Source organism: Podarcis gaigeae, assembly GCF_964106915.1.
Source record: "Podarcis gaigeae genome assembly, chromosome: 14".
NCBI classification, from domain to species: Eukaryota; Metazoa; Chordata; class Lepidosauria; order Squamata; family Lacertidae; genus Podarcis; species Podarcis gaigeae.
The window spans coordinates 34,545,359-34,573,349 of NC_139690.1; the positions used below are offsets into that span (position 1 = coordinate 34,545,359).

At 44.7% G+C, this 27,991-nt stretch overlaps 2 protein-coding genes across 6 annotated transcripts in view; one reads left to right on the plus strand and one right to left on the minus strand.

Moving 5' to 3' along the window:
* The window catches only part of WDR90 (WD repeat domain 90), a 41,142-nt gene extending 26,867 nt beyond the window's left edge, over positions 1-14,275 (minus strand). Inside the window, exons 1-14 of the mRNA XM_083710795.1 lie at positions 14,175-14,275; positions 12,067-12,158; positions 11,089-11,265; positions 10,074-10,212; positions 9,333-9,503; positions 8,454-8,577; positions 7,889-7,956; positions 7,100-7,209; positions 6,679-6,909; positions 6,027-6,089; positions 3,926-3,994; positions 3,699-3,809; positions 1,849-1,994; positions 849-906 (exon numbers count right to left, since the gene is read on the minus strand). Coding sequence (XP_083566921.1) covers positions 849-906; positions 1,849-1,994; positions 3,699-3,809; positions 3,926-3,994; positions 6,027-6,089; positions 6,679-6,909; positions 7,100-7,209; positions 7,889-7,956; positions 8,454-8,577; positions 9,333-9,503; positions 10,074-10,212; positions 11,089-11,265; positions 12,067-12,158; positions 14,175-14,274 — 1,659 coding nt within the window. The 5' untranslated portion in view covers position 14,275. The remainder of the gene's footprint in view (positions 1-848; positions 907-1,848; positions 1,995-3,698; positions 3,810-3,925; positions 3,995-6,026; positions 6,090-6,678; positions 6,910-7,099; positions 7,210-7,888; positions 7,957-8,453; positions 8,578-9,332; positions 9,504-10,073; positions 10,213-11,088; positions 11,266-12,066; positions 12,159-14,174) is intronic.
* Positions 14,276-14,380: 105 nt separating this feature from the next.
* On the plus strand, positions 14,381-27,211 carry LOC310831018 (adenine nucleotide translocase lysine N-methyltransferase-like). 5 transcript variants are annotated; one of them, XM_083711028.1, is made up of 7 exons: positions 14,381-14,453; positions 15,433-15,596; positions 15,818-15,972; positions 20,141-20,245; positions 21,575-21,715; positions 22,275-22,325; positions 25,382-27,211. In XM_083711028.1, the coding sequence occupies exons 3-7, from the start codon at positions 15,820-15,822 to the stop codon at positions 25,613-25,615; spliced, it is 684 nt and encodes a 227-aa protein (XP_083567154.1). In that variant the 5' UTR covers positions 14,381-14,453; positions 15,433-15,596; positions 15,818-15,819; the 3' UTR covers positions 25,616-27,211. The 5 variants fall into 5 exon arrangements, with proteins under 5 accessions (XP_083567154.1, XP_083567153.1, XP_083567155.1 ...); XM_083711027.1 differs by having other exon boundaries at positions 14,383-14,453; positions 15,280-15,596; XM_083711029.1 differs by having other exon boundaries at positions 14,383-14,453; positions 15,280-15,596; positions 22,279-22,325.
* The last annotated feature ends 780 nt before the right edge of the window (positions 27,212-27,991 follow it).

Genomic DNA, 27,991 nt, shown 5'->3' on the forward strand with positions numbered 1-27,991 from the left:
TTTTTTGCCTTTTTTGTTTTTGTTTTTTGTCCCCTCCCATTATGTTTTATTGTAATTTTATTGGTGTTAGCCACCCTGAGCCCGGCTTTGGCTGGGGAAGGTGGGGTATAAATAAAAATGTATTATTATTATTATTATTATTATTAGACATTCAGTGGCATTAAAAACGCAGCAGCTCAAGGAGCAGACCACTAGCCACTAGCCTGTGGCTTGAGCCTGACCATGACACAACTCTAGCAATAATCTCAATAAACAGGTCAAAGACATAGCCCTTGCAGAAGGGGCACGTATCAGTAGTATAAAGGTAAAGGACCCCTGGACGGTTAAGTCCAGCCAAAAGCAACTATGGGGTTGCGGCGTCCATCTCACTTCAGGCCGAGGGAGTCGACATTTGTCCACAGAAAGCTTTCCGGGTCATGTGGCCAGCATGACTAAACCGCTTCTGGTGCAACGGGACACCGTGACAGAAGCCAGAGCACAACTCAGCCTGACATCCACCTGCAATTCACACCAAAGCAGCACTTCCTTCTCATATAATCAATGCAGCACTCTTCTAAGGTACTGAGATTTTTTTTTAAAAAAAGCAATAGCAGCTCTAGTAAAGTTTCATTTGGATCTCAGTACATTAACAACCAGGTGAATAACTGATCAGGAAAACCTTGCACCCCCTTCTTGCCACATGCTATGACAGAACTCGAGAATGTTAGACAGCACAGACCAGAGATGGGGAAGCTTAGGACGGGGGGGGGGGGGGATGGAATGAAGCACCGCAGGTGTTTCTAGCCGGCCCTTTGGACGCTCTGCCCACACCACACCCACTGCAAAGAAAGAAATGCTGATTCACTCACTGTTTTCCCATGTCGGTCCTTCCCAGTGCCACACAGGATACCCCCACTGTAGGAAAAGCTGCAAAAGAACGAGGGGCCAGAGCTCAGCAGCAGAGCACAGTCTTTTGCACACAGAACAACCCAGGTTCAATCTCCAGTTAAAAGCATCAGGTAATAGCAAGTGACGTGGAAAACCTCTGCCTGAACCCCTTGGCAACCTTATGCCCATCAGAGTAGACAGCACTAGCATAAGTGGAGAAGCAGTCTGAGTACTTACTCTAAGCCAGATTCTGCTGTTCACTAAAAACCCAGTTTTGACAGCATCAAAACTGGCAGTCTTTCATTTTCTACCTTGCTGCCATGAGTCCTGTGAAGGTGTCATGGACAGGGTGTGTGTGTGTGTGTGTGTGAGAGAGAGAGAGAGAGAGAGAGAGAGAGAGAGAGAGATATCTTAAGGAGGAGTTTGGGGAGTTAGATCTAGACCCTTGGCAGGGTGGGCATAGCAGATTTTGATCAAGAGACATCTGTTGAGATCTGCCCTCCAAAGGAGGCTCAGGAAAACTCTCAGAAGTGACTTCTGTTATCTTTGTTCCAGACACACACTCCTCAGCTTTACCAGCTGAGATTTCTCCAGTGCCTTCCCAGGAAACAGCTGGGAATACATTTGATGCCAAGCTGGCAACTAGGGCATGGAGATGCCAGTGTGCATAAACCTCACCTAGCCAACCCGCTACAGAAGGAGTGCCCTTTTGCCCGCCTAGCCTCAGGGCTCTGGCTGCTTGGCTTGCTAAATGCTGTGCCCTCCTGTCCCTCAAATGGAAGGTGCAAGGGGCTTGTCACTTGTCGGTTCAATATTTTAGAGCATGCCCAACCATGCCTTTGACCTCCCATGTAACCGCTGGTTCTTGCAACCTGTGACTTGCCTTACGTACCATACTAATCTTAAAATTAAAGCCTTTGGGAGTCAAGAGTTCCAGCTCCTCCTTGTGCCCCAGCCTACCCTGCTCCCTCCTGCACTTACCTGAGGCAAGAGATTGATTGCATCCCCGTTTTAAACATGCAGAGGCACCTCCCCGATGGAAAATCCCAAAGACGTATCACGCTCAGTTGCCCTATCTGTGCAGAGGCCAGCAAAGTGCTGTTGCCGTTGAATGCCAATGCCGCCACCTGCAGAAAATTGAGACATTGTGGGAAAGGGTACCCTGTGGCATTAAGCATAATTGGATTCCTTTCAGGAGAATCATGTGTCTTTTACATAGGAAGGAACTGCCTGTTACTGCTCCTCTTTCAAACCACACCAATTTGCCCAACATACAGGAGCTGATCAAAGAGTTGAAAGGTCATCAAATCCTTCTTATGGGGTTTTTATTAAACTGGTAACAGAAGCATGAAGGTCTCCAGAGAATGGCTGTTGCTGCTGTAACCTCGGCCACCACCTGCTACTTAGCATTCACATAGAACTGGAAGAGCTTCACCTTCACTTACAAGAGCCCTGTAAGGTAGGCCAGAATTATTATTCCCCCCGTTGCAGATGGTGATAGTTAGTGTTGGTGCTAAGGATGAATATGGCTTGCCTAAAGCCCATGATAGAATTATAGAATTGCAGTTAGAAGGGGCCACAAGAGTCATCTAGTCCAACCCCCTGCAAGGCAGGAATCTTTCACCCAAGGTGGGGTTTGAACCCAGAACCCTAAGATTAAGGGGTCTCGGGATCTACCAGCTGAGCTCTCTGTACGAAGGCAAGATTTCAAATGCAGACTTTCCGGTCCCCAGCTTAGTCTCTCAGGGTTCTCTCCCCAGGGAATATCACCCGGTGCCAACAATGGCATCTTTTCGACAGCAGGCAAAGATGTTCCAATTCTCCAAGGCTTCAAGGGACATGGTGCTTTTGGGGGCCATGGTTTTGTGCGTGTGCTAGCATGTTTGTAGTGGTATTGCAGTTGTATGGAGGACGGATGCTTTTCCTTATATAATTTGTTTATTGTACATGAACATTTTCAACGTGTCATATTTTAAACTGGTACACTATGTTTTACTTCAAGACTTCTTTGTTTGCAAGAAGCAACTCATTCATTAATTAGTCATTACGCTCATCATCAAGCTAATTGATATCTTCTTTTTAGTAAAAAATAGATATGACCCTTTTGCCCAGAGTTGGTGCCTGTTTTTAGGGGCCATAAAATTGAATGGGGGCACTTGGTCCTATGGGTCTGAATGCCCCTTAAGTGCTGCCACTATCCCCTTCTAGCCTCAGTTATGCCTGTTGCCCATTCTGACTTGCCCAGAACCTTGGGCTGAACCCAATGGTCATCCTTGGCTTAACAAACTACAGTTTATTAATGAGTGCATCTTCATAAACAATAGTTTATTACTATTAGTATTAGTATATCCATAGTATTATACCTGTAGCTTTCACACAATACACACAGAGAGACATGCACCAATGCAGAAACAATGACAAAGGTATTTTGGAAGCAAGATGCGGGAGCCAAAGGTGTACAAGGATATTGGACAAATAACACAGCAAAAGAATGCCTGCCCCTTGCTGTTTATTAACAGCTGCAAAAACTGCATGCGCACAATGATCAAAATCAAAGAAATTAACTTTCGCGAATTAAAGCAGGAAGTCAGGCTGTAGATATGAAATTCTTTAACATGGGGGGGGGGTAACCTGTGGCTCTCCAGATGTTGCTGGATGCTGACTCCCATCAGCCCTAGCCAGCAGAGCTAATGGTCAGGGCTGCTGAGAGTTGTACCTCAATCTGGAAGGCCACAGGTTCCGCAACCCTGCTTTCACAACAGCTGGGTGAAGTTTATGAGATACCAAAATACTGCTTCTAATTCTACCCAAGTCTCAGAAACAAATATTACCTTATCAGTGTGCCCAGCAAAGAACCGCTGTTTGCCAGTGTCTAATGCAATTGCTATAATCAGAGCATGGCAGGGGTAGACCACCACAGATCCATTTGCAGCCCACAGAGCCTGGGTTACAAAGACAAAAGGTCAAATGAGAGACTTCTGCAGGGAGCAGACTACACTGCTTGCTTGAAACATTAAGTGCCAGATCCGTACGATGAATAAATTCAAAGCATACTGACCCATTTGGTGCTGCAGCCTCCAAACCCAATAACCTTCTTCAGTTTCAGGATTGGATCTGGCAAGAGCTTCTGGAGGAGAAAAATCAATCCGTCATCAGATTTAAGATACAGTGGTACCTCGGGTTAAGAACTTAATTCATTCTGGAGGTCTGTTCTTAACCTGAAACTGTTCTCAACCTGAAGCACCACTTTAGCTAATGGGGCCTCCTGCCGCCACTGCACGATTTCTGTTCTCATCCTGAAGCAAAGTTCTTAACCCGAAGTAATATTTCTGGGTTAGCAGAGTCTGTAACCTGAACTGTCTGTAACCTGAAGCGTATGTAACCCGAGATACCACTGTACTCTGCTAAGGCCAGGACTACGTACAATAATACACTGAAGTGAGCCTCCATCTTTTCCATTCAGGAAAGGAATCTTGACATGCGTAGAAGTTTCTTTTAAGGGCATGTTACCCAACCAAATTATGGGATGGGAGAGGCCTCTCCTTGACATAAGGACTGTTGTTCTATGACAAAGCGCTTGCATTTCAAGCAAAGGTCCCAGGTTCAATCCCTGGGTAGGGAAAGGTCTTGTTGGAAGATTAAGGACGGTTAAAATAAATGGCTCCCTCACACAGTGCATAGTTAAACTACGAAACTCACTCCTGCATGAGGCAGTGATGGCTGCCAACTTGGCTTTTAAAAAGGGAATGGAGAAATTCATGGAGAACAAGGCTATCTATGGCGACCATCCATAATGGCTATGTTCTGCCTCCAAAGTCAAAGGCATTATGCCGCTGAATATCAGGTGCTGGGAACTGCGGATGGGCAGAGTGCTCTGCTTAGCCCCTGTGAGAACAGGATGTTGGACTAGATGGGGCACTGGCCTGATCCAGCAAGCTCTTCTTACGTTCTTAAGATTGCTGGCCGAAAGGCCTGGCGAGCTGCTGCCAGTCAGTGTAGTTAATACTCACACAGATGGACCAATGGTCTGACTTGGGATAAGGCAGCTTCCTATTTCCAGCAGCTGCTCCATGCACACATATTGGCCAAAATTGGAGGGTTGGCAGCCACTGCTAGCGCAGGGACTGATGTGGGCAGTAATGATCATAGGAAAGAGGCCAAGACTCAAGATATCCACGACTTCTCCAGCCAACCTGTGGATTCAGAATTGATCCTGATTTGCTTGTACGAAAAGCTTTTGAAGTGGTAAAGCCATGGCCAGTCTTTATTGAGCCTACATCATGATTTGTTAAAGGGGTGTGTGTTACATGACAATGAGCATTTATCCTGATTTGTTTACAGGGTTTTTTCACATCTTACCATTAATCATTTGTTCATATGAAACTTTTCAATTCATTTCCTCGCTGCTTTTCAAACCACTAATCATCTTGTTCCTATTTAAAGTGGATCTGTTACACCAGGGCAGTGATTTTCAACCAGTGTGCCGTGGCACCCTGGGGTGACTTCAACGATGGTCAGGGGTGCTGTGGGCAACACTGGTCTCTGTCCCTGTTTCCTTCCCATCCTTTGATGCCTTCCCACATCTCTGCTTCCCAAAGGCTTACACAACTGTTTTTTTGCAGCAGCCCTGGCTATATGTTCCGCAGATGAACGGTGCCTCTGGGAGGCACCTCTATTTAGTGGGGAGGAAGCTCACCAGAGACCAGGACAGCAGCAGCAGCTGCCTGGAGGACTCCCAAGGAGAGGGGAGAGGAGACTGAGGGAACACTCCACAAGGGAGGGTGTCCGAAAAAGTGTGAGAGGCTGTCAGCTCTGCAGGCAAGGGTTGCCATAACTGGACTCTTGAGCCCCACAGGGTTGCCGCTGAAAGAATGGATTTAGCTGGTTAAGAAAACAATGGACTCAAAAAGTTTGAAAACCTCTGCACCGGGGTAAGAAGAGTGATTTAATCCACTATAAATATGCAAATCTAAAGTTTCAGTTTGTGCTTGAAACTCTCCTGCACTCCTGCAAAATACTGACAGTCTGCAGCTATCAGTGGCTGAAGAGGCCTGATGTAGCTATGTCTGTGAAATCAAGGCACCTCTTCCAGGTAGCAAGGGGAGATGGGAAGTTAAAGAGTGGCACTTTAAATAGTACTAAAAGGCAGGATCTCTCACCATGCAACGAACTGAGTCCTTGGTGGAGATCACCTTTGTTCCCACCGCTTGTGCACACACATCCTGGAAAGAGACAAAATAAATTAAAATGTTGGCATGGGAGTCAAGAACCATTTAGGGGTGTGTTATTATTTATCAGCCCTCCAGATGTAGTTGGGCTGGCCAGCATGACCAGTGGTCAGGATGAAGGGGGTTGTAGTCCAACCTCTGGAGGGCGGTGGGTATCCCACCCCTGTTATAGAGCGTTATATTTTTTCTATGTTGCTTGCACTCTTTGTGCAACCTTATAAAGGTAAAGTTCAGTCTAGTGGCTATATCCCAGATGGCTCCCCATAACATACAATTTTACTGCCCATAATAATCTCACAATCAAGCGAGAGGAAGTAGCCATTGAACACTTCTCCTTACAGAGACAAGAGTCATCTTGCTGCCCTGGAGTCCTTTGGAAGGAAGAGTATTAGATATCTTCCCTTTAACAGGTAAGAGATTCTCTGGGAAGCAGCAATGGTGGCTCTTTTGCTGTCTCTTTCTTGAGGAGTAGCAGATAAGCCTTCCTCATCTGACCATCTTTTCCAATCAAAGGTGAAAACAAGCTATGGATTTATTATTCTAGAATGTGCACTCAACAGTCATGGCTATGGTGCATGCTTACCTCATCAGAATCAACACTGACAGCATGAACAGTAACATCCCCATTTTTGTGGGCATAAACATGAATGCTGCCATCGCCCTCTGAAGGTGCTGGGAGAGAGGAATCCCCTCTGGCCTGTGGTTCTTCCCTCCAGCAGGTCTGGTCCACAGTGTCTACTGTCTGTAGAGGTGCAGAGGTTGCCCGGTGAATCTTGGGGATGCTCTTTGTAAGGAAGGGAGACCGGCGAGGAGTCTGAGAAAATGATAAGCATTGAAAAGCAAGGATCACAGTCACAAATCTCCAGGTTCTAAGGAGAGCTAAATCAAGACCCTTTGCCAGATGCAACTGCCATAGAGCACTGCTTCCTGAAAAGGCAGATGCAATCCTATTCCAAAATATACATGAATTTGGGCAAGAGAAATAGCTATCAAGGCATACTCACTCGCTTCGGGCTGGTAATTTGTTGGATGAGAGACACTCTGTCCTGAACAGGCTTGCTTAGAAATACTTCCTTTGGAAGCTGGCCAACTGGATTGTCTTCTACATGAGCAACTGAAAGGACAAGCAGAAGACATGTGACAACAATCCACTGCAGGTTTGCTCAGAAATAAGTCCCACTGCATTCAATGGGGCTGTGCTGTCAGGGAATCATATCTAGGCTACACAACCTCACCTGGGACTTGCGTCAGAATAGATATGTAAAGGATTGCACCATTAGGTTCTTGAAGACCTCTAGGGGAAACTGTCTCAAGTGGGAATCGATTCCAGGACCGGAACAAGCCACGCATTGCTGCAAAAAGGACTGTATTCTATTGCTAACTCATTTCTTATAGAATTTAGGAAGCGAGAGCAGACTTCTGGAAGCAGGGCTTAGTGCAACAATGCTCTCCCCAATTTAGGATTCCCAGAAGCTGGTATGCTGCCTCCAACAGTGGAGGTAGAACATAGTGATCATGGCTAGTAGCATCTTTTAGTACAGGGTTAGCCAACGTGGTTCTCACCAGATGTTGCTGTACTACAACTCCCATCATTCCTGACCACTGTCCATGCTTGCTGGAGTTGATGGGAGTTAAGAGTATCTGGAAGGCAGCACATTGGCTACTCCTGTAGTAGATGTTTTGCTCACATCCACTCTCATCTGGCATAAGATGGTCTGTGTTGGATGAATTTTGTCCTGGGATGAAGAGCTTCCATTCCCCTACAGCCTCCCTTTTTTTCTTTTTTTGCCTACCTGCAGCAGGATTCAAAGTGCCTTTTTGAATAGAGTCAAATGGCATCTTGGACCCATCAGAAGGAAACCTGAGCAAGAAGATCAGAGAAAGGGTGACTGGTAAAAAGCATGGAATGTAAGGAAGAAATGGTTTTGTTTCACTGGCTCAAAAGAGAATGCTGGACTAGCAGACAAAAAACACAGAGTTACACTGACTATGGCCATTGGAATGTGGCCAGATGCAGCAAATACTGCATGTTGCAATAAACAACCTGGACAAACCAAAGAGAGTGACCACATATCAAGATACTCTTAATGAATGGTTAGCAGCCGAACAGCTTTCATCAGGGAGCTTTCTGTATTTACACAGATATGTGGAAAATATCTACTTCAAAACCCCAAATGCAGTAACAAGAATGCAGCCCAATGATGTTCCTTGGTCCCAGCACCACAGAGGTGTTTATCAGGATCTTGCCCAGTGCAGTATCACTGCCAACACTAAGTTCGGGGGGGGGGGGGACCTCTCTTCCTACTGAGCTAAGTGCCAGACTCCAGAACCACAGAAATAAAATTCAGCAAACCATACCTAACATAATCGTAGAGGTCGTGCCAATTTTCACCTTTCGGCACAGGAAATGTCATTTCTCGTGGCATGGGGGAGATGCCCTGTGTCACTAATTTGGACTGATGAGCCTCAGAGGAGGTCACACCTAAAAGCACAGAAAGGATGAAGGAGGCAGAAGCATCATCTGTTAGAAAAAGAGCTTGCAGAACTCCAATATCGATCTCTGTGAGAAGAGCATTACACCAGCCCAATCCTACGGTATGCAAACTAGTCAGTATCCTATGACTGATTGGCAGACTGAGGTCTGTTTGTGCTATAAGTCTCAACAGCTGGAATTCATGACTTCCAATTAAAAAGTGGGGATTGGCATGAACATGTTGCAATCTGGAGTGTTCAGGGTTCCAAGCAACTGGACTGCATTCCCCTCCTTCTCAGTTTTCTTCCACATTTCAGTTAGTATTCCATCCCCACTGAGGATGCTCCGTCCTCACTGGTCTATAGCTGTAAGTGGTAATTCTCCATTTTGGATTTTGGGGTGAATACAAGGGGGACAAACTTGTGCCCAATCCCGGTTACATAATGATCTTTGATTTTCTGATGTTGAAAAGGCTGTTCCGTTTTGTTGCTAATGAGGCTGCTTGAAATGTGGATTTTTTTGTTTTTCCATTTGATTTTCTTTCATGGTGTTCTTTTTTTGATATATTGTTACACTATGTTTGTGATGTTTGGAGAAATGTTGTGAGCTGTGTATTCCCTGCCCCCAAAGTAAAATGGCATATAAATGATTTAAATAAATAAATGCCCTAGATATAAAACAGCTTTAACCATGAGATCTTAGCAGCCACGTTCAAGCAACTATTAAGTCAGTGATCCTTTACGCAAGTTCCTTTTAATTCTCACCTGGATCAAAGAGCAAGTCACTAGTGAACAGGTTTTTCACCAGCAGGTTGGAGCAGAGCTTGACACTCTTGAGATGGCTATAGCTTCTGTTCAAGTACAGAGAGAGGATGTAGCGGAGGTCGAGAATCAGGCAGGTCCACCGCACACTGCTGGGAGCCAGGCCCACCAGGTCTAAAGGTCAGAAACACACCAAGGAAACACCTGAATTTATATAGACATTCAACACACTAAATTCCAAACCTTACAGGCAGAATGGGCTTCACGCATTAGCCCACTTCTAATTTTCAAATGCTTTGCGAGGAAGTGGCTATGATTGTGAGCTGGGATCCAGGTAATTACCCAGTTCAAATCTCTCCTAGATCCCAAACTTCCTGGGGAACCAATAATCTTTCAGTGCCTGTTTCCCATATAAGGTATAAGGATAATCATCATGGTCTACTTTAAAGGACCCTTAGAAGGATTGCTGTGATGACATATAGGAAGCGCTGGGAACAGTCCAAGGTGCTTTTATATAGATGCCCAAAGCAGTATTATTTTGGGGGTGGCAAAACTTTGCTTCTTCATCCATAACCACGTTCTGTTCTCCCTACCAGATCAACTCAGAGTCTGACCAAAAACCTAGTTTCTCAAGGAACTTTTAATTTCAGCCACCAGCATCCTGAGGACCAAATCAGAAGGCATTCAGAGCTACCTAAGCTTGCTGAGCAAACAGGAATTTGGTGGGTCTTCTTTGCGTTTTACCTTGCTTGGAAGCCTTGGATGTGCTTTCATAGACTGACCCTCTGGCTGCCCCACAAATAAACGGGAACTGCAGCCATGTGGCAGTTGACTTGAACTCCTTAAAGAGATTGGAAAAGGAAATGCGGACCACCTGGCTGTCCTGGAAATAAAGAAATGCAGACTATTCACATGGGTTAGCTATTTCAATAGGAAGGCAGCAAACACCCAGTTCTTAAGAAACAATAAATATCAATATCCATGGCTGATGAAAGAAAACCTACATTTTAAGCAAAGCTACATACTGTGACCAGTGATGGGCAGAAGGTAGTTCAGGATCTACTGAGAGATCTCTGGATGATCAGCAAGGTGTTCTAACTCCCAACTGTTTGGCTCCACCTTCTCTGAACTGTGTTCATTTCAGCTTGGTATTATAGCAACAACAACAATCTAACTTTAAGAACTAGTGTCTTGAGTTTTTACGGCTTCCCCTATCTTCTCGCCTCATTTCCTTTTTCTTTTTTTGTTATGCCTTTCTGACTGTCTGTTGGCGAGGAATGTCTTTTATTGCCCCTGATTATATGTAAGCTGCTCTGGGAGGCTTTTCGGCTGAAGAGTGGAGGAAAAAAAAGTTAAGATTAAACTAGCAGTGTGAAGGATTTCATTTGAGCTTTTCTGTATGCACAGCAACTGCTCTATAAGTGAGCCAAGGGGTGGGGAAGCTCTGCTGGGCAATGACTCTCCATTCCTGTTCCACAGTAATCTTATTCCAGAGGCCCTATGAGATTTATTCAGGCCTATCTTTGACAACCATAAGGACTAGAACTTTGCATTTCATAAAAGCGAAAGCTACAATGCTCACAAAGCCAAGTCTGCAAAGGTGAATGGATCAAGGCCTCCAAAGAGGATAGGCCCACTCGATGGTACCACAAAGGGTACTGTAAGAGATCTGCATTTCCTCAGACCACCTAACATTGCCCTCTTGCTCATTTCATTACACAACTGGTCATTAATAAATAGGAGAGAAACTCTCACCCACCTCTGTGGCAACGTCCAAGTGCACCACAAAATATTTGGTTGGTGCCGGCTTGAAGAGGATGTAGAGGTAGCGACCGGTGAGACCCAATGACTGTGTACTGGTCTTGGGGAGCTGGAGATAGTTACTAGCAGGCACAGCACCACTGATGCGATACACTGTCCCTTTCAGAGTCTTGTCCTGAAGACAGGAGGATAAAACAGATGGAACAGCTCAGGTAAAAGAAATCAAGTCACACAGAAGCTGGAGTATAAGGCTGGAGGACACCAAGGATGCTGAATCCCGTATGTAGCATAATGGCAATTAACACAGCATTAAGGAAAGATCAGCAAAGGACTTAGTGTTCCATTTCACTCTCCCTAGTGTGATCTCCAAGTGGAGGGGGACAAGGATCCAGTTCAATTCCCAGAAAGCCCCAGGTTTGAGACCTCCAGCAGATGGAAGTTCTGACACATTTGAAATTGTACAGGGCTTTGGTGTGAAGGCATATGATGCAGAAACCTTCCTAAAGCCAAACGGGTCTGTGGCTGGCGCAGCCTTCTTCAACCTGGTGTAATGGGTCAGTGCGCCTGGCTGTTGACCAGAAGGTTGGTGTTTCAAACCCACCCAGGGATGGCTGTGGGCAAGATTCCTGCACTGCAGGGAGTTGGATTAGATTACCCTTGGGGTCCCTTCCAGCTCTACAATTCAATGATTCTATGATTACTACTTTGGGTTACTACTTTGTTGTCCAGATATCTGGAGGCAAAGGTGCCCTTATGCATGCTACTTTTGAGTTCCATTAGGGAAAGGCAGGATAAATTTGTCGCTCTTTCCATCTCCCCCCTATTCATGGAAGGGAGAGCTCACAAGCAGCAGTGGTGGCAGTGCCACACTTGGTCGCCTGCAGGCTATTTCCACTCACCACAGGCGACCAGCTGAGTGCTAATACCAAGGCTACGTTTAACTACCCAAGAAAGAATCAGGAACTTCTGACACTACCATAAAGGTTGTCACATCGCCCTCCTTCGTGGACCTTTTCCATTCCTCAACTTTAAAGTGCTTGAAGATGTTTAGATAGGGATGCTGCCACACTGTAGAGAAAACAGATCAGTTAACCCACAAACAATGTGATTCCTGCTCTTGAAACTACTTCCCTCCCTTTACACAAAGCAGGATAATCCCAATGCTATCTTCCAAAATTAGAATTAGACTCCTAAACAGAAGGACAGCTATGAGTCTCAGTGGGGGGGGGGGGGATTTGTATTTTTGCTAAAATGATCTCATTCTCTCAATTTTCCCACAAAACAAACTGTTAAAGATAATCAATAGAAATGCCACCTTACTCTCCAACATCCAAAAAATGAAGAAAAAGAAATAAAAACTCAGCCAAGGTATATGTGAGAAGGTTCAATGCCTAAATAATGACCTTACATTTAGTAAGGGGATGGGGGTTGATTCTTGTTTTGTTCTATGTGACTTTTTGGGATGAACACTTTTAGTATATCCTGCTTTCCCAGAATGTATTTTACTTCTTCTGTTAAGGCACTGTAAGTCCTACTGAGCATTTAACTACTGCATATCAGACAGATATCTAACAGGTGAAGTCCCCCCCCTTCATACCAAAAAACTTGACTTGTTGAATTTCTACCTGTCATGTAACCTCAAGATGCCTGTAACAATCATAGAAGCAAACTATTTTTCCTAGCAGTGTCCCTGTGCATTGAGCTGCATGGCAGACAGAAATATAAGAGGGTTTTTTCCAGGTATGAATGAAGAATAGTTAGCAGTGCCTGTCATGCACTGTTAAATGTATAGGAGCTCAACCCAACTAGGAAAAACAGTAATGTATCTCAAACAATGAAACACCTTGACGGAAACCAGAGCTCATGGAAATGCCGTTTACCTTCATGCCACAGTGGTACCTATTTATCTACTTGCACTGGTGTGCTTTCAACTGCTAGTTGGGCAGGAACTGGGACAGAGCAACGGGAGCTTACCCCATTGCAGGGAAGCTCAGCGGTTTATCATCCCATATCTCAAACAATACTGCAGAAACAATCCAACAAGTAGAGTGGGGCGGCAGAAATGGGGGGAGGGGGAGAGAACAAGCCTGTTGTGACTTATGCCCATCATACTATATATTAAAAATTTCCCCCTAGCACAGCTCCTGTGCATTTTAACACCAGTATGTGAGACAGAAATCTGATAGCTGGACTTTGTTTAATCAGGGATGGTAGAAATCACCACCAGTTGCATTTTATCCATGTTGTGCAGCTGTTTAATACAATATTGTATAAGCAGGGTTCCTGTGCATCCCAAGCTTCCTTTCTCTTGGGGAGGATGGAAGGCTGGACCTCTGGCAGCTATACGTTTGCTCAGTACAATACTGTACATGCAACTTACATTCACTTATTCATTAATTGCCCTGTAACACGGCTCTCTGGGCAATGTAACAAGAAATGTTTAAATACAACATGCAAAATGTTAAAAAGACCCCCCCAACTCCCCCCCCCCATTACAGTCCAAACATACCACAGATAAAAAGATCCAAAGCACAGGCTATTTCATATATATACTGTATATATATCTACCCTGGGCTCCTCCAGGGGAGGAAAGACAGGATATAAATCCAAATAAACATACACACACACACACACACACACACACATACACATACACACAGCAAGTCATCTAGTCCTCCAGAAAGCCAAAATCATCTCATAAGCGCTAAACACATAAGAACTCTGTCCAGTCACGGCTGCCTCCAGCAGGCGAGGAGATGCGTCTCCCCACATCACAGAGAGGAGTGAAAAGGCTACATCTGGCGAATTTCTGCCTGTCCTGTCATGCTGCTGCTGCTTTGAAAGCGCAGGAGCCCTGTCAGGAAACAGCAACAGCAGCAGCTCCACGGGTTTTCTTTGTCTCGGAATAGGGGAATCGGTGGGGCTGTTGGGGACTCTTCCCTCTCCCGCCCCGTGGATGCTCAGACTCCGAGGAGCCTCCAAACCAGCCCCGCCTGGCCCTGCTGGGGTCCTAGTGCCCCTCATTTCTCCAGAGCCCAATACCCGCCCTGGCTCCCCTGCCCTCCCGCTTCCTTCGGCGGGCACCTCTGGCCATGGCTGCCCGCTCTCTCTGCGGCTCCGCTTCAAGCCCGCTTTCCCTTCCCGCCGCTGCCGGAGAGGAGCGCGCCCAGCCTCCCGCAACCATAGAGTCGCCTCGGGCGGACTGCGGAGAATGGGAAAAAAGCCTACTATTCCGCTAGGGCTAGAGCGGCCGCCCCATTCCCCCTCTGGATCAGAGAGTTCATGGAGAGAGTGACAAGCGACGCTCTCGCTTCCGATTTCCGTCTGGGTGTTCGAGAAAGCACTTCGCGCGCTCTCAATAAGGTGCGTGGCCTCTCTGTCACCATCGTATCTCTATGGTGGGCCTGTTCCCATGCGTTCTATTAACGCAGAAGAATCTATAAACCGCTTGCCCGTAATGCATTAATACCGTTAGAAAAGCAATAGGAGACGCAACATGTAGAACTCCTTTGTTATGTCAACTCCAGGCAAAAGGAGTAAAAGGATTTAATTATATGGCAAAGAGAATGCAGCCGCTTGTGCTGGCTTGACTTCGCTTGGGGGAAAGAGTTTTGTGTGTGTGTCTATATAGGGCACTTTATATCACGCTTTCTTGTGCTAAAATCAAACTCAAGCTGCTTACGATGAACATATAAACAAACAAGAGCAATCCCTAACTAAATGTTTTAAATAGTTTAGATAATGGGGTGTTTTATTTCGTTACTGTAGCAACTTCAGGGTCATAGCTATCAACGTTTCCCTTTTTTTAAGGGAAATTCCCTTATTCCGAATAGGATTCCTCGCAAGAAAAGGGAAAAGTTGACAGCTATGTTCAGGGTGAGTGCTGGCGCCTATTTTTCTAGGGGGAAAAGCACTGCACACACCCATGTCAAAACCATAAAAGAACTATCAGCTCACTGGGGAGGCAAATCCAGTGCTTTTTTTTTTAGGGGGACGCATACCCCTAAACATTTTGTGAATCTAAGTTTGGCGTCTTTGAGGGGCAGTATTTCAATATGAGTAGGAAAATGAGAGTACCCCTAGAAAAAAAGCACTGGTCAAATCCATATGACTTTCTTTAGGTTAGGCTTTGTGACAGGTCTTTTAGGAACATAAGAAGCTATCCTAACACCAGTTTGTTCCCACTTAGCTCAGTATTGTCTACGCTGGCTGGTAGCTGCTCTTGAGAGTTTCAGAAGGGGCTTTCTCAGCTCTACTGGAAGATTCAAGAGATGGAACCCAGGACCTTCTGCATGCAAAGCAGCTGCTCCAACAAACCAGCAGTCCTTTCTTTCCTTCACAGGCACACGGAATTGTTATGCATGGAATAAGGGATGTGTTTTCTGCTCTGTTCGGATTGCTACGCAAACTGTGTTTTTGCACAGAGGGTAAAGTCCACCAAGGTCACAAAGTAATTTCAGTATGGCCATTTTGGCTGCAAATGTTAAAGGACTGGAAGAAGATTCGGTAAGTTTCTTGTTGCAGATTCTCTTATTAAGCAGGAGACACTTATTTGCACTTTATTTTTAAAAATGGTTTGTTTGTTTTTTAAAGTCTGACTTTCCCATTTTCCCAAGCTGCCCTATGACACGAGATCTGTCCCCCCCTTTTTTTTGCAGCCAATACTGCAGTGGCAGAGATGCAGCATTTAACTAGGAAATGATTTGCACATTCCTTTGTTTTTGCAGGCATGGATCATGACGACATAGAAGAGCTGGCGGCAGAGCTGCATAAAAAGGGGAGTTCCTGGAGCCCTTTCCAGGTGGCAGCAAGCACCAGCTTGGTCCTTTATTTTGCCTGGGCCGGATCTCTTGCCCTAGGCTTGCGCAAAGTGTATTTACAGGTATCGGGGGTTACCACCGTTTTAAAATGTTAGAGAGCAGAGCAAAGGGAACAGGAGAAGCTCCAGGTCTATGGAGGGTATGGGCAATAAGTGACTTACCACAAGGGGGCAGCAGAGCACACATCTAAAGGGTACTGGATGATTGCGAGAAAGGGAATAATTAGGTGGGGTTTGGCCAAGGGCTGGGGACGAAGGTCGGCGGTTCGAATCCCTGTGAGGGGGTGAGCTCCCATTACTCAGTCCCTGCTTCTGCCAACCTAGCAGTTTGAAAGCACGTCAAAATGCAAGTAGATAAATAGGTACCGCTCCAGCGGGTAGGTAAATGGCGTTTCTGTGCACTGCTCTGGTTCGCCAGAAGCAGCTTAGTCATGCTAGCCACATTATCTGGAAGCTGGATGCTGGCTCCCTCGGCCAATAAAGCGAGATGAGCGCCGCAGCCCCAGAGTCGTCTGTGACTGGACCTAATGGTCAGGGGTCCCTTTACCTTTACCTGGCCAAGGGCAGACTGAGGTTGGCTGTGCTGTGCATGATACCTCTGTGTTGATCATCTTCCATGGCCTAGGGACTAGATACAAATAAATTAATCTACGGGGATCACCCCACCCATTCTTGTTCTGTGGTTTTATTATCTCCCCTTTTACATATTTTTTTGAGACTGGCCCTGGCAACCCTTACCAAAGGGATGGCAGGCAAATTCATTCAGCACATGCTTTTCCTACACAGGGTCCCAGGCTGAATTGAATTAATGAATTAATTTATTACGGTCGTAGACCAGAAAAAACAACAACGATAATTTACAAGGGGAGTAATGGTGTCAATTAAAAATTGTAAAATTATACATAAAAGCAATACACATATGCACACACACACACACACACACGCACTACAATGTATGTATAGACTTAAAAAATGAGGGGGCTTGTCCAGGGGTCAAGTCTTTTACTTTTTTACAGCTAATGCCCTCCGCTTGATCGCAGCCGCAGAAAATTTGGCCACTTTCAGTGTTACTTCTGGGTTTTTATCTCCTAGTAGGATTTTCAGCCGCTGAGATTCAGATCGACCTGGAAATTTCTGAACGATAGGGGAAATAAACAGTGACCTGATATCCCCATAGAGGTCGCAGTGTAGCAACACATGTGAAACCGTTTCCACCTCTTTCAGACCACATGGGCAGACTCGTTCAGCATAGGGTTTGCCCACGTATCTGCCCTTTAGTAAGGCAGATGGCAGTACATCAAATCTGGTAAGGGTAAACGCCCGCCTGTATTTTGCGATTTGTAAATCCAGCAAATATGGTGTTAGATTGAACCCTTTTCCATAATCTTGGATGGCTGGATATTTATCTATCTTGCTCATATGGTCCTGGAGCTCTACATCTCCTATTCGCTGGCTCACCATCCTTTTAGCCTTTTCAAAACCTGAGGCTATAAGTTCTTGTGGGGAAAGCCCCAGGCCCTTCAATTTTTCATAGAGCAACAATCTCCATTTAGACTGGAACGGGTCTAATAGAGTCAATGGAGCCACTCCCACTGGGAAAAATATGAGTTTTAGCCAGAAGTGAATCTTCAGGATCCATATCCTGGCATTGATAGGGAGTTGACCTACCTCCAGCCTAATGGCTGTGTTGGAAACACAGGTAGGTAACCCTAGTAGGGAGCGGTAAAATTTAGTTTGTACAGATTCCAGGGACTTGAGTTTTTGACAATTAAATATCTGGGTGCCATACATCAGTTGTGGAAGTATTTTTGCGACAAAGACCTGGGAGGCAGCAGGAACATATTGACCTCCTTTTCTATAGAAGAATCTTATGATAGCTCTGGAGGATCTTTGCGCATTTGCAATGGAATTCTTAATCTGATGGCACCAGGATCCCTTCTCATCAAAGATTATTCCAAGATATCTAAAGGATGTTACTTGCTCAATAGGTTGGTTATTAATTTTCCATTTATGTCGGAGTTTTCTCTTGGAGAACACCATAATTTTTGATTTAGTGTAATTTATTATTAGGTGTTCAGCTTCGCAATACTCTGTAAGAGCTCGTAAAAGTTTTCTTAGACCCACACAAGAGAAGGAAATAAGTGCCGCATCATCTGCGTACAAAAGGACTGGGATTGGTATATTATTTAGGTTTGGGGGATGAGTACTTGCATCCTCCATCTTTCTGACTAAGGAGTTTATGTAGAAGTTAAATAGAATAGGGGCAAGAACACAGCCTTGCTTGACACCATGGAAACTTTGGATTTCCTTTGATAGGTTCCCATAACGGTCACATCTAACACGGATCCGAGTATTTTCATGTAGTCTACGGATAAGAAGCAAAAGACGTCTGTCGATGTTTGTGGCACTTAATTTTTCCCAAAGTCTGTGCCGGGGTATCAAATCGAAAGCTGATTTGAAATCTATAAAGGCTACATAGAGGGAGCCTCCTTTCTTTGAGGTGTATTTCTCCACTAGATGTTGCAATACCAGTCCTTGGTCTAAAGTTGATCTATGTGCCCTGAAACCAGCCTGGGCTTCCTTAAGGATGTGCTCCCATTCCAGCCAGTCCGCAAACTTTTCACGTAAGTGAGTTGCGTAAAGTTTGCTAATAATGCTTAAGAGACTGATTGGTCTGTAATTGGCTGGATCAAGTTTACAGCCTTTCTTGAATATGGGAACGATGATTGCCAATCCCCAGTCCTCTGGTATTATTGCTGTTTGATCTATGCTGGTGAATAGGGTGGCAAGGACTGGGGCCCACCAGTCAATATTGGCTTTGAGAAGCTCAGGGGAGATATTATCTGCTCCCGGGGCTTTTCTGTATTTGAGTGCCTGAATAAGCCTCCTGACCTCCGCAACCGACACCGGAGGCCACTCATCACCTGCCGCACACTGTGTTAGTGGCTGTGTCAAAGGCAGAGCTGAATATAATGATTGGAAAAATGCCTCCCAAGTCCCTGCAGGTATAGTATACTCCACTTCTGAGGAGGTAGATCGCACTCCATTCGCTACCATTCTCCAGAAGGTGGCCGAGTCTCTCTCTCTGGATGCATCTATTAGGCATTTCCATTCTCTTTTCTGTGCCAGGAGTTTTTTGTTTTTAATCAGGATTTTATAATTTCGTTTATCTTCAAACCAGACCGTGGGGAGTTGGGGTAAATTGGCAGATCTATAATTCTTGTATTTTTTCAGTAAGTTTAGCTTCATGTCCTGGCATTCTTGATCAAACCAGGGTTTGGAGTTTTTATATACTGAGGATTGCCTATTTGACCTGTTCCTTTTTTCCTTCAGGGAATCTTGAAGGAGTGAAATTAACTCCTGAAATAAATTTATTTTTAATTCATGGCTTGAGGAAGTTATAAGGTTATCTCTCTTAGTGAGGAATTCCTTTGAGCGTAGCCTACTTGAAATTTCCTTATGCAGTTCATCTGTCCATCTAATACGAGAATATCTGAGCTCCAAAGCTGTAGGGCTCGAATATTCGATTTTCTCAGCGCAGGATAAATCCTTTCCCGCAACTACAAGTGCACTTAATGGCAGATGGTCACTGTCTAAGCGCTCCTCCACTTTGCATTCCAGAACTTTGTTTTGAAGATCATACGACACGATTATATAATCAATTGTGGAGGCGCCATTGTTAGATATAAATGTGAATTCTCCGACCTTCTCCCCCTCAGTACTTGCTCCCAGGCTGAATCTTTGGCATCTCCAGGTAGGAGTGGAAATCCCTTCCTTGAAATACTTAATACCCTCCAACATTTTTCTGATGAAAATAGGGATGTCCCATTCCATAATGATAATTTTGCTATTTATACCCCACACACCTGACTGGGTTGCCCCAGCTACTCTGGGCAGCTTCCAACATATATAAAAACATAGTAAAACATTTAAAAAACTTTCCTATGCAGGATTGCCTTCAGATGGCTAGGGGGTCAGAGAACGCCATAGCCTCCAACATTTCTCCGATGAAAAGAGGGACGTCCTAAGGAAAAGCGGGGCATTCTGGGATCAAACCAGAAACTGAGATGGCTTCTCCAAATCAGGGACGTCCCTGGAAAACAGGGAAACTTGGAGGGTCTGTCACTGAGCTAGATGAACCAACAGTTTCATGTGGTATAAGGCAGATTCCCATGTTCCTAATATCCATGCCTTTTGCAAAACTCACCAGCTTCTTTCCTTTTTAATCCAGGTGCCATATGTACCCTCCAGTGTCAAGCAAGTGAGGAATATGATGTCGCTTCTGCAGGGGCGCTCTGGGAAGCTGGTGGATTTAGGATCAGGTGATGGCAGAATAGTAAGCACATCAAAATGCACACAAGTGTGGGATTGCCAAGGCCGTTGGTGCATGGCAAGGATCAGCATCTGCCTGCAACACTCACTGCTTGGTTGTGATTGAGATAAACTAGGAATAAATGAACTTTTGTTGATAGGGTGGGGGCTGTTTAATTACAGGGGTGTTTTCTGTTCTAACACTGAGCTATAGATGCGCTTCCTCAAATTTAACACCAGAAATCCTACCCTTTGCGGCTGTGCACTGTTTCAGGGGCTAATCCGCACCGTACATTTAAAACACTCTTATACCGCTTTCACAATCATAGCTTTCTCCCAAAGAATCCTGGGAATTAAATTCTGCTAATTTCACATTTATTATTATTATTAATTTGTACCCTGCCCGTCTGACTGGATTGCCCCAGCTACTCTGGGCAGCTTCTAACAAAACATAATAAAACATTAAAAAGCTTCCCCCTTCAGATGTTTTCTAAAGGTTGTATAGCTACTTATCTCTTTGACATCTGATGGGAGGGCGTTCCACAGGGCAGGCGCCACTACTGAGAAGGCCCTCTGCCTCGTTTCCTGTAACTTCATTTATTGCAGTGAGGTAACTACCTCTTTGCCCTCAGTGTTGGATCTCAGTGTCCGGGCTGAACGATGGGGGTAGAGACGCTCCTTCAGGTATACTGGGCTGAGGCTGTTTAGGGCTTTAAAGGTCAGCACCAGCACTTTGAATTGTGCTCAGAAATGTACAGGGAGCCATTGTAGGTCTTTCAGGACCGGTGTTATATGGTCCTCCCTGGGAGAAGAGAGGATTGAGGAAGACTGGAAGAAATTTAAGATGTACTTACAAAAACATTGTAATTTGTTTGAATGTTAAGAAGGATGCTAGATTATAAATAATTGGCCACCACTAAATTAGATCTGAATTTGATTATAAGTGAGGTTAAAGAAAACACAAACCTTTTGGAGAATTACTAGATTGTATTTAAATGAGTGGATACAAGATTGTAAACAAGTTGATAATTTGCTTGGAAAAACTTTTTAACAGTGTAAGTGGGAGCGGGAGACGTGAGGGAGTCCAAAGAAGTGATGAAACCACGTTTTGATATAAGCAATGTTGTTTATTATTTGGGTATTTGTATCAAAAAACTTTAATAAATATTTATTTTTTTAAAAAAATATATATGGTCCTGGCAGTTGCAGTTCCAGCAAACTATATTTCCCAGGATTCTCCATAACCATTAAAACAATAAAAGAGGGTTTAAATGTGTGCAGGTGTGACCTGCGCCATGAAACTAGCACAGCATTAGGCAATAGACAATGTGCCTGATTCTAGCTGCACTTCCAGGTGCTGGAGGCTTACAAACAAGGCTTCAGGCCGACGGTTGGCTATGAGCTCAATCCATGGCTTTTACAACTGTCCAACTTTCGCGCCTGGAGGGCTGGATGCTATGGAAAGGTTTTCTTCCGGCGAGAAGACCTTTGGAAGGTAAGCTCTTCCCACATGGAGGCAAGTAGCTAGGCCTGTAAGGAGCAAACCGAAAGTGGAAGGAGCTGTCTGCAGTAGCCATCTCACCTGCATCTTAAGTGAAGCTCAGGAGAAGCAAACGTTAGCAGCAAGGCTTCTCCTAAGTTTTGCAACTTCCAGATATTGTTGGGCCCCCAGCTGCTATGAGCACCAGCAGCATGGCCAGAAGCCCGGGGTTGATGGGAGTTGTAGTCTAACAACATCTGGTGATGGGAGTTGTAGTTCAACACCAACCAACCCACACTGGTTGCTCCTGCTATATAGTTTAGCTGTGTGTTGTGAAGCGGTGTTTCCTTGTGTTTGTCCCAAATCTCTCAAGGTTCAGCATCACTGGTTGGCCCCAGGTTCTTTTAAGAGAGCGAGTTCCGAAGCTGAACTGTGTGCTGCAATATCTGAGACCATGGGACTGTGCTTTGCCTCCCAAAGCACGGTGGGAAATAGTCCAGCCCAGAATAGGAAACAAGCATTGAACCAACTCTCTTGACTAATTGTCTGCTGCTGGTGCTGTTGTTGTTTTAAGGCAGATCTCTCTGACTGCAACAATGTCACTGTGTTCCTGGCTCCCAGCTTGGTGAGTAGTTTTCAGATAAGCTTGTCTATATTACCTAAGCAAAACCAAGGATCGTCAGTGGAATGCCCGGTCTTCACAGTATCTAATGGACTAATGCCTTCAATTAACTGGCAGTAGTATTATGCATTCAGTCTTATGAACCTGCCCCGGTCTTAAAATTGGGTCTTGTTAAGCTGTGGGTGAACATATCAGACGACACAGCGATTCTTCAAACAGCTCTTGTTTATTCATAGGCCAGAACAGAACTGAACTGAAGGGTTCAGCCAGCCTGCTTATATAGAATGCAACAGTAACCATTTTCTGTAACTATCCAATCACTATCCAATCAATCGTATCTGAAGAAGTGTGCATGCACACGAAAGCTCATACCTAGAACTAACTTAGTTGGTCTTTAAGGTGCTACTGGAAGGAATTTTTTTTGTTTTGACTATGGCAGACCAACACGACTACCTATCTGTAACTATCCAATCACTGAATGTCACTTTCGATCCCTTATTTGCATATGTGGACCTGAACTATCTACAGTCTCCCCCTGCTGGCCCAGGGTGAGAACTTCAGTACATAACAGGTCTGAAACCCTATTTCTTAGGCTCACCTTAGTATCCATTAGGCTGGTGAGTACTGGAGACAGGGCCTTATTAGTTGTGGTCCCATATCCTTGGCACTCTCGCCAAAAGAACTGCATACGACCCCATCTTTCTTAAGTTGTAAAGGTCTGTTTAAAAACAAATTGCATTCTATTAAAAAGTGTGTGGGGTTTTGAACGCCTGCTGTTTATCCTTTCTATAATTAGATGCTTTCTTGCATTTATTAATTATCTTCTGTAAGCTGCCCTGAGAGGGCTGCATCTGAAAGGCAGCATAGAAGCATTTTAGATGGATAAATTCATCGTCACAGCCAACAAGTGGATAACATCTTCTGCAAAACACTTGCTCTCATTTTCCCCAGCAGAAGGAATTGTCCCCATCTGTTTGGTACTGTCCAGCCTCTGTCCTAGAAATCAGTCGAGACATAGAAATTAAAACCTTATACTAACAGTGGAGGCAGCTCCATTTGGCAAAAGGGGCACAGCCTACCAGCCTCTGTGTGCCTGCATCTGACTACTTCACTTGCAACCAGCCTGGGGAGCCTGCTTCCTCCTTCTTAGTCCTTAAACAACTCAACAGGATAACTAGAATTAGTTTTCTGCACCTGCTTGCTAAGGTATGCTTGTTTTTTTAAAATCATACTCGTGTACTGACAGCCAAAGGGGATTTAACAATCTTCACCACATACTGATTTAGTTGTTTTGGCAGTGTCTTTCATTTTAACACTGTCTGCTGGCTTTCCTTTGTGGGACCAGGTGGCAACAACTGAGCCCATCCATTGCTAAAGAATGACGATTGCCCTAGAAGCGCCCAGCAGTCTTGCTGAGGCATCACAACTGTGTGCTCTATTTACACTGCTGCTGTGTAGTCACCACAGCCAGATGCAGAGCTTGCCAGCTTCCCCCACCCCCCAACTGCAAAGTCAGCCGAAAGCAAATAATGTTGCCTCATTTCTGCAGAGGCTGCAGTTTGAAATTCACTATTCCCAAGTCACCTTATGCTAGAAGCTGGTCAGTTAAGAGAGAAATTGGCCCAGTCTTCTCTTTGCAGCTTCCAGGAGTCACCTTGAAGGGTTTCCTTTAATTGATTTAAATCCGGAATTACCAAACTGAATTCTTTCTGAAGGACCATCTGCCCCTGTATGCGTTGTCGGGGGGTGTTTTATATGTAACTCTGCCTGTGCAGACTATCATAGGGTATGCAGACTGAAAACTGGTCTTTTTCGCTGTTCCCACTGTTGTACAGGAAGAGACATCAATTTGCTTCAGAAACCTAGTAAAAACACCATATAGTGGTACCTCGGGTTAAGTACTTAATTCGTTCTGGAGGTCCGTACTTAACCTGAAACTGTTCTTAACCTGAAGCACCACTTTAGCTAATGGGGCCTCCTGCTGCTGCCGCGCCACGGGAACACGATTTCTGTTCTCATCCTGAAGCAAAGTTCTTAACCTGAAGCACTATTTCTGGGTTAGCGGAGTCTGTAACCTGAAGCGTATGTAACCTGAAGCATATGTAACCCGAGGTACCACTGTACACTCAGATAGTTCAAGCTCCAGTTTGGCAGTTATCAGATGGTGTTGTTTCAGCTCAATAAGAGGTTGATCTATTCGCTCATTTTATATTAAAAACAAAACATTATGGCCCTGTGTCTCCTCCCATGTCCCTAATAGATGCTGACTGCCTCTTCGATGAAGCTTCTATGTTAGGCAATGGTAGAGGAACATTCACATAAACTCATTGCATACACATGAATTTGGGAATCAAAGGAGCAGTTGGGGCCAAAATTCATAGAAATAGAACAATTTTCCTGTAGGTTTTTTTTTTTAGTTCATGCAACAAATGATTAGGCTTCAGTCTGAAGTTCTGTACAGCCCAGTGGTGGCTGGTCCCCTTTGGAAATGGTAGGGCAGAAAGCAGAAAGACCAGCAGCAAGTGGCGCCAGAGCCAAGGACAGGCAGAGCCAATTCAGGGCAGATCCACACCATACTTTTAAAGCCTTTTCAGTACACATTTAAAGCATGTGACTCCCCCCACAAAGAATCCTGGGAACTATGGTTTCACCTGCACAGAGCTGCAGTTCCCAGCACCCTTAAACTAGTTCACGAGATTCTTTGGAGGATGTGTGTTGAATGTTCTTACATATGCATTGAATGTGCCTTCAGTGTATGGTGCGGACCTGCCCTAATTCTTGTTTCGTCCCCATCCTCTTCTCTGCTGCATTCTACAAAGGCAACCCTGAGACTAAGGGGCAGAAAAGGGATAGATAGTTCAATTCCTGGACTGATAGTTAAGCAAGGCATGCAGATGGGGTCTGACTGAGGGCAGATGAAGGCTGGAGGCCCTAATAGACCAACTTCTGCTGATAGAGCAGCACTTTTGCCCTCCCCAAGGCTTTCTTTGTCCACTCTGAGATTCATTGTCAAATCTTGCTGCTGTCAACGTCATTGTAAAGCAGACCTCTCTCGGCAGGTCCCGCTCCTGGAGAGAAAACTGCTTTCAGAACTCCCCGATGGGGCCTGTGTGGTGGCTGCTCGCTTCCCTTTCCTCAACTGGAGTCCTACCAGCATTGCTGGAGACAGCTTAGAAACAGCCTGGGCCTATAACATCACGGCAGTACGGCAAGCAGGCAGGCAGATGCCCAGCCAAAGGCTAAACCTGCTCCATAAAACTCAGCTGTGCAGGGAAAATGGAAAGGATGCATGAAATCGAAAATAGTGCTTTTTCTTTTGCTAGTAGTTGTCTTAACTAGGAGGAGGGGGGAGTTATTGGTTTGTGTTCGCTTTATTATATATTTTGTATTCTCGTTTTATATTTTTTCTGTTGTGAACCACCCTGGGATCTTCAGATGAAGGGCAGTATACAAATTTTAATGATGATGATGATGATGACTGGTTATCATGGTCCCGCAGTTCAGATGAGAGGGCCAGTAAAAGAAATTTCCATAAATAACCACACACTTACAGTATACCAAATGCAACACCATGACACTAGCAGTAATTCTTTTTTTCTGTCTCCCACACCCCACCCCCAAATAATGGCTTTATCACCTTAAGGGGCTGGTGGGTACTTACAGATACCAGTGGACGAATCTACCCACATTTTTTATTTCAGTTTATCCTTTTTTCCCAGTCTTAAGTTTAGTTTAGCACATTGGTTTGCAATTTGTTCCCCTTAAAACCAGGCAGATGACCTTCTCAGTGGAATGCCCTCCCATTAGATGTCAAGGAAATAAACAACTATCTGACTTTTAGAAGACATCTGAAGGCAGCCCTGGTTAGGGTTTTGTAATGTTTGATGTCTTACTTAATTTGTTGTAAACCATCCAGTTTCAGTGCACATTTTAATATGCCCATTTTTCAAACAACTTCGCGTATATAATGCATGTTTAAATGCTACTTTCAATGGCATATACATATTTTTACACAATTTCCTCTAACATGCATGATCTTTTGGTATGAGAACTGCATTGCAAATTTCAAAGATAAGCTGATTTTTAGTTTGCTTAATCATTCTGGGAAGTATGAGTTAGGCTGATTCCCACTGAAATGTGAACCCACCCAAGTTTCTATACTTTACACCTTTACAAACACAAGTAAAGATGAAGAAATTATCCTGGGAAGTATGTAGGCATCATAAGGAACAAAGAAATATTAATGTGACTATGGAAAAAAGAAATTGGCATGATTTAGGGAAGTATCCAACTAATGTGTCCAGTCAGTGCAATTTCTGCCTGTGCAATGGAACATCCTTCCTCTGCTCTCCCTGTGTGCCCCATATCCTCCCCAGATTTGTTCCAGAAGGTTGGAGGAACCCCCATCATAGATTTAGGGAGCACACAGAGCAGAGGTCTTTGCACTGCTGGAATGAGTTATTTAACACTACAGTACTTTGGATACAAGATTCCCCAAGATTACTGATTTGGTGTCAGTTAAGTCTTCATATTTAAAAATCATTTTTCCATGAAGTTTGAAATAAATCGCCATGCCAGGTTTCTGCCAGGAGGAGGGAGGCTGAGAAGTCAGGGTGTCCATAAACCTGTATTTTAGGAAAAAAGAATCTCTGACCCAAATTGTGTGTTGTAGGGTCAGTCAGTGCATAGGGGGTCCTACAAAAACCAAGGTCCATGGGTTAAAGTTAAAAACTAAATATAAGCCCAACTGAATGGCTGAGGAACAGTCTAGAAGGCTGAGGCTGCTGTCAAGAGATGCTAGATTTATTTTGTTGGTGCAGTGCAGAGAGATGTATGTAATGTTTTCTGATTTCTTGAACCATGATTAAAAGATGAACATCAGGCTGCAAGCTTGTGCGTTCCCCGCTTTTCAGTTTTCATGATTTAGCATGCCGTCTTGCAGAGGGAAATATTAACCATGGTTACCTTTAAACAGATTTTACAAACCAGCCTCAAATCCCCAATATCGAACTCAGCTTTGTTAAAGCTAGCCATAAGGAGTGTTGACCTCAGTGCAGACTGCAACACTGCAGGACAGATGGGCAGAAGATAGATTGGAATCTCCTGGTGGTTATTTGCAGTCGATTGGAAAGGGTTTCTCCCTCCCTAGAGTTCAACACCAGCAAGTAGAATTGGCAGGACAAACCTGTGTATTAATTGGTTGCCGGTCTTTGCACAGCTGTACTGGCAACTTTTAAGCTTGCATTTTGGAATCCTTACTGTAGAGTAACTCAGACTGCAATATATAGCTGTGTATGTATCAGGGGCTACCAGTAAGGATATTCAGAAATTTGAGAAAGTTCCATAGGCACCAGGTTTGTGGCATAGCACAAAAGATTTGCCACATTTAAAAGAGCAGAGTAAAGAGACAAGAACATGGAACAGGGCAGGAATATTTACCAAGATCTTTTCCAGATATCATAGGAGGTACTGGTGGGCACACTGTCACACACAGGGCCATGTTGGCAGTCCCTGGTATTTATGCTGTATGGCTTCCTGGGTAAAATAGGTAATTGGCACCATTATTTTGCACCTGACTTTGAAACTGGGGTGGGGCAGGAGTGTGTGTGGGAGAGAAGAGCAAATGCACAAACCCATGAGGCAGTCCTGATCTCTTGACCACAAAACTG